The 6278-nt window shown below is 36.1% G+C and overlaps 1 protein-coding gene across 4 annotated transcripts in view; it reads right to left on the bottom strand.

The window, feature by feature from the left end:
- The window catches only part of LOC111389656, a 6219-nt gene extending 2917 nt beyond the window's left edge, over nucleotides 1-3302 (bottom strand). For 2 of the 4 annotated variants that reach the window (XR_002701767.1, XR_002701768.1), the window contains exons 1-3: nucleotides 2827-3302; nucleotides 1112-1189; nucleotides 843-985 (exon numbers count right to left, since the gene is read on the bottom strand). Coding sequence is in view for 1 of the 4 variants with exons in the window: in XM_023014598.1 (XP_022870366.1) it covers nucleotides 843-985; nucleotides 1112-1189; nucleotides 2827-3255 (650 nt within the window). In the remaining 3 variants the exon portion in view is untranslated. The remainder of the gene's footprint in view (nucleotides 1-842; nucleotides 986-1111; nucleotides 1190-2826) is intronic. The other 2 variants (XR_002701766.1, XM_023014598.1) reach the window with 2 other exon arrangements.
- Between the last annotated feature and the right edge of the window lie 2976 nt (nucleotides 3303-6278).

Below are 6278 nucleotides of genomic sequence, written 5' to 3'. Positions count from 1 at the left end.
GATGCATAACCAAATTAAAGAATTTAAAGCATTTCTTTAATAGAAATTTTCTCTTTTACAATTGCATGACTAAGTATGCAATAAAGAAACATATAAATACATGACTACTTCTATTTTATTTGTACATTTGAAAATATAAACAATTAGCCGCTCCCAAGCACAAAAATCCCCATGCATTCAAGCGTAAAAGAAACTTAAACTTTTGTACCAAGTTAACTTCATAACTGAAAAGTTCAGAATAAAAGAAATATATGATTTTGCTGTCTTGAAATTTAGTGATATAATTGTAACCGGATGAGCCAAATAATCATTTAGGAAATAAATATTGTCCTCATCTAGAACCTTGATAATTTGGATGTTTTCTTTATTTCTCTAGGTTATGTTTACTTTCTCATATTTAATTAGCCAAGCTACAGTTGATGGGATACAAATCGTAAGGGATAGAACCTGATCTAAGATAGTTCAATTTATACAACAAGGCCAAGGCACTATTTTCTTTCATCTCCTCTTGGCCATCTACTCATATTTTACTTCTATTTTTTTTAGTTTTGGTTGGGGGGGAAGAAGTAATTGTAAGTTGGGGAGGTTTATTTACCAGTACTGCACAATCAAACACGTCAAGCATAACAATCTTGACGAAATTCTGAATCAAACTAGAAATGTGTTGTTACCAAGTTCAGCCATCTATTTGCAGCATTTTACATGTGACAAATCATGGATTATGAACTGTCAATATAATTCTGACTATGCTGGTGTTTGCGTTTCCAAACTCTTCTCATCTCGAGCTCAAAGGAATACATGGAAGAATCATAAAATTAGATGTTGGATGGCACTCAACTTACAAAATACCAAGTCTTCCAGAATCCATGGCAAGGAAAAGGTGGCCGTGAAAAAAGTCATAGCGATTCAATGAAACATTCAGCCCTACACTGGGACCCCTCTGAACTATAATTTCAAATAAAAACTTTAGGTACGAATTCAACTCCTACAAAAATGAGAATTACATGCTACATTATTAAGAAACTCAGAAAAATAAATAACGTAATTAAAAAAGATCCTAATCTTAAGAAAATTACAATACAGTGAATTCTATCATTACTATAATGCATACCTCATTTATGAAGTGTCTCCCATAAGGGGTTCTAGTAAGCTCACATCGATCTTCCTTCGTTCCTTCCACATCAGGAACCTGCATTATTCATATCGGCTTTCTCCTTATGAAAGTATATGTGGATCCATCATAATTGATAGCACCAATGTCACATACATAGACTTGATACCACACCAAGTGCTATATACTCAAAATATGTTATTGGCAATGTTAACAACGCTTGCACAAATGTTAGATTATGGCCTTATGGGTCATGAATCATCAATGCGAGCTGAGCTGACGTGACCTGACCCGCAACTTATAAGAATGCGGTGGGGGGCCTAGTTTGAATTCAAATTCAAACTAAAACCTCCCTTGACCTCCCATAACCACTACAACCGTTTTCCCAAGTAGGGATGGATGTTGGGTGGATCGGTTGGGGTATTTCAAGAACTAGAACCACCATTAAACCTTTGGGTATATTGTAAATGGAATCATTAGGTTTCATGTAATTTTTGGAACCAAACTAGAACAGTCAATTATCTAGGGGTAGCAATGGACCGAATCGAGCCGGCTCGGCTCGTTAACCCACGAGCTCGGAAGTTTGGTAGAGATGTCAAACGGGTTGAGCGGCTCGTCAAAATTCAGCTCGTGAAATTTGACGAGCTCGAGCCAAGCAGGGCTTCAAATCCACGAGCCGAATAGGGCTTGGCTTGTCGAGCCCACGAGCCATTTTAACGAACCCACGAGTTGAGAGTTTTTTGAAAATTTTTAATTTTTTTTTAAAAAATTTTCATTTTTTTCCTTTTTTTTGGACGAGCCGCTCGTCGAGCTCGAGGAGCCGAGCGGGCTCGGCTCGTTGGAATCGACCACCCACTCGGCTCGAGCTTGGGCTCGTCAAATGATGAGCCTGAGCAACCCATGAGCCGAGCTTTGACGAGACGAGCCCGAGCAGCCCACGAGCCGAGCTTTGACGAGCCGAGCCGGCTCGACCCATTTGACATCCCTGCTATTATCCAGCTCGGGTTGGATTCTACCGTATATAAAAAATAAAAAAAACCATAACCAGCAAAAATAAAGTAAGCAATTTTTTACATTAGTTCATTCAACTAGTTATATTTTTTAACCAAAAACGTAAAGAAAGAGAAATTATGTACGGACTCCCCATAGGTTTCCTAAAATCTCAATTCCAGTTTTCTACGAAGAAAACCAATGGCATTTAAACTAATGTCTTTGTTGAAAATTTACACAATATGTGAAAGTAAAAAAAATAAAAATTGACAATTCAGTTCCAAATCGGGTTTCTGTCCGGGTATCTCAAGAATCGGAATCACCAATTTAACTTCAGGTATTTTGTATATGGAACCACTCGGTTCTATGTAACTTTTGGATCCGAATTGGAACCCGCTGTTCTGGTTCATGAGGTTCAGTTCAAGTTAAAATGCCCACCCCTCCAGTTTTCCTAAGGGGAAATATGGCTGAAAATAAGTAAATTAGTATATGAAATTGCACCAAAATAGAGAGAAGGGTATACAGATACCATTTGGGTAGAAATCTTGCAAAATTAGGCACTTAGGTTTCTTGTAATACTTTTAATTTTTTGTATGCTAAATAATCTTTTAATAACATATATACGAAACAGAAGAGCCCAAAATGTTCACCTTTGCATTTATGCACCGCACATAATCCAAAACTGGGGCAGTATAAAAAAAATGGAAGGAGGGTGGAAACCTTACTGGGATAATGGTTGGATCAAGAGCAATATGGATAGCCCCAGGATCACCACCAGAGTCAACGGCGAGCCGAGCGAGCTCCATTACTGGAGCCGGAGGCCACCAAATCAGCTCATCGTCGTCTCTCTTGTTCCGATCGTTCAGCAATCGCCGGGCCGAAGAAGACTCCGGCCTGAGCCGTTGAGTGGGACTAAAGGGCACGAGGAACTTGAAGCGGGACCGCAATTCTCGGGCCACCTGGGAGTTGACGGAACGGGCCTGTTGGTGTGAACCCAGAAGGGAGAGCAAATCCGAGACTGTTGCTTTGGGTTTGGGCTTTGGTTTGAAGAAGGGGAGAGAAGTGGCGAAGGTAGTGGTGGCGAAGGAGGCGGCGCCGGCGAGAGAGATGGAAAAAAGGACAGCGAATTTGAGAGGGAGTGATGAGCCCATCATTGGATTGCTTACCAGTCTCCCTCCTTATTTGTCCATAACATATGGGCATTTGACGCTTTTGACTTAATTAAGGTCTAAAAATTATTTGATTAATTGGATTTTGTATAAATCTTTATTATTCATTCATAATTTACATAGTATTTGGTCATTTTGATTGATATGTTCAATCATCACATTTATCTTTCTCAGTTATCTCAATTTTCTTAATTATCTACAATATTGTGAATAATTTTTTTAAAAGAGGCTGACATTATGATTAAGGTGCCCATTAAAAAATTCTTACAATATTCGTTCAATCAAGCCATCAAATCCTTCATAAGTTCGACACAAAAATCAATAGAAGTCTGACTGACTAGGTGGTTGAGTCGTGAAAACGCTTATTTCTTCCATATTTTGGACTTTAATTCCGTGGAACAATATGTTACTGCAATAACTAGATTTACCATTCTACCTAAGGAGGTTATGTCTTGTACCTGAAACAATTTTTGAATTTAAGACCAGCAAATCAACATTGTTTTATTTTTGGACGGTGCTGTGCACAAAGCACCGTTCACAGTCCCCTGACATGAGGAGGCCCCATACTAATGCTAGAGGGGACTGTACCTTGTACGGTCCGACATGGACCGCACAAGGAGAAAAGCACTTTATTTTTTCCAATGAAATATTTCATTCCCAACAAGCAATTAATTCAAAGTGGTAACCCTCAAAAACATTCAAATACAGGCTATCACTATCTCTGCTTCCGTCGGACCATACCAAGGGGGAAAACCCTTTATTTTTTCCAATGAGACATTTCATTCCCAACAAGCAATTAATTCAAAGTGGTAACCCTCAAAAACATTCAAATACAGGCTATCACTATCTCTGCTTCCGTCGGACCATACCAAGGGGGAAAACCCTTTATTTTTTCCAATGAGACATTTCATTCCCAACAAGCAATTAATTCGAAGTGGTAACCCTCAAAAAGATTCAAATACATGCTATCACTTTATTTGCTTCACATTGTGGAACTACAGCTGCTACCACAAATGTAGTAGCCGAGAAAAAATAAAATGGAATTATGCTAATATTTTGTGATGATCTAGTACCACGAGCCTAACCCATTTTAGAAATGACCTATGAAAGCTCAACCCATGTAAGAATACGAAACCCCGAGTCATAAGTTAATTCAAAGTCAAGCAATTTAAGAGATTAAGTTTAAGTAAAATTGATTACAAAGATTTAATGAATAATTGGGTTGCCCCAATGGTCATCTACATAGTATTTCATATAGGCAACTCAGGTTCAAATCACCATGTAGAGTTTTTTATAAAACTTTCATACAAATTATTTTTATGACTTAAAAACTCTTCAAATTCTTAGTTAAAGACTAAGTTTAATAAATTTAATGATAATACAACTCCCCCCACTTAATTTTTCTTAAAAAGAAAGGTTATAGAAGTGGAAAGTCACTTTTTCACCACACTCCTCTTCAAATCCGAATTTCATCTCATTTTCTCTCAAAAAAAAATAATATTTCATATCAAGTTAAGCTTAAGGTATAACAAGGGTAAGAAGAAGGAAGGCTTTCTATACATTTTGTTCTTTTATCTAAGAAAATTCAAGGTAGGTAGAGGTACAAGTGTTCATTCGTTTTCAAATCTGATTTTTCGATAAATGTTTGAATGAAATGGTACCTTTGGGTACGGTACTTCGCACTACAACAGTTTGAATGATCATTCTCCAGCTCTACATATTATGATAATGCTATAGTAATTGGATTTTACCGGAAATCCATCTATGTGCAACGGTATGAATCTATAGTTCGAAATTTCTAATTTGATAACGAATTGCACCGATAATATCTATTGAGTTTCAAACTCATGGGTTAATTCCCTTCCTATAGGTTGAATAGATTTTCCTTGGGACGTAGATGATGGTAAAGGATGATACAACATGTCATGGAGAAGCCGATGATTTACATCTTTAGTTGATTTTGAGATGTTTACACTTTCTTTAAATTTGATTCCTATGAATATTGTGTGGATCTATTTTACGAACACTTGTTATGAATAAATTATGTTTGAAAGTAGATATGTGTCATAGAAATAAATTTACAAATCACCGTATACAAAAAAAGTTAGTGACTTAAAGTTTTGATGTCTCTTCAAAAATTTCAGTTTCTGCCTCATCTTTAAAAAAATCATAACTCTTTCGTTACTTGGTATTTTTATACGAAACTAATTGGATTGGATAGCATAATAAGTTAGATACTGAATAAAATTGAAATCGTGTCAATCCAATATCGGTAAAAGGTTACATGTCACATAAAGTAAACTGTGTTGGGTGCTGTCTCTATTTTTCAGCTTCTACCCTTGTTTTCAAAAAATCATAACTCACTCATTACTTGGAATTTTTGGATGAAACCAATTGGATTTGATATTCTCATGGATTAGTTACTGAATAAATTTGAAATCATGTGGTTTTGAAGTCGGTGGAATTTTATATTCCATTTTAAATGAACTGCACCGGTTACCCTTCAACTGGGTCGCTGGTGAGTTTTGAAAAATATTTTAATACCCCATATGACGTCGACGGAAGCTAGTTTTTGACTATGTCATATTATAAGGAGTTTACTACCTTACATTAAAATTTGATGAAATTTCAAGATCGATAACTATGAAAACAAATTTATTTTGACAATTCCTGTTTGAGATAAATACTGGAATAGCAGCATTACTTTTTAAGTTTTGCCAAAATTTCACGTCAATAGTCGTTACATGCATGTAACTCATTCTAAAAACATTTTTGAAATTGTTTTATTTTAGAATTGGATTATTGTTTTAAAAAAAATCTTTAATTAAATTCTAAAATTTAATCTTTATACACTCTACTAAAAATATATTGAAATAACTTTACGGCTAAGGTACAATGGTGGAGTGACGTTTCTGTCCATGCGGGTCGGGACGTTACAGCGTGGTATCAGAGCACGAGTTTAGTCGATTCTGTAGACTTAGTGTATTTTATTTATGAGATGAAAAAAA

The sequence above is a fragment of the Olea europaea genome, chromosome 3 (genome assembly GCF_002742605.1).
Source record: "Olea europaea var. sylvestris chromosome 3, O_europaea_v1, whole genome shotgun sequence".
Classification (NCBI taxonomy): Eukaryota; Viridiplantae; Streptophyta; class Magnoliopsida; order Lamiales; family Oleaceae; genus Olea; species Olea europaea.
This window is presented reverse-complemented; position numbering and strand designations above follow the sequence as displayed.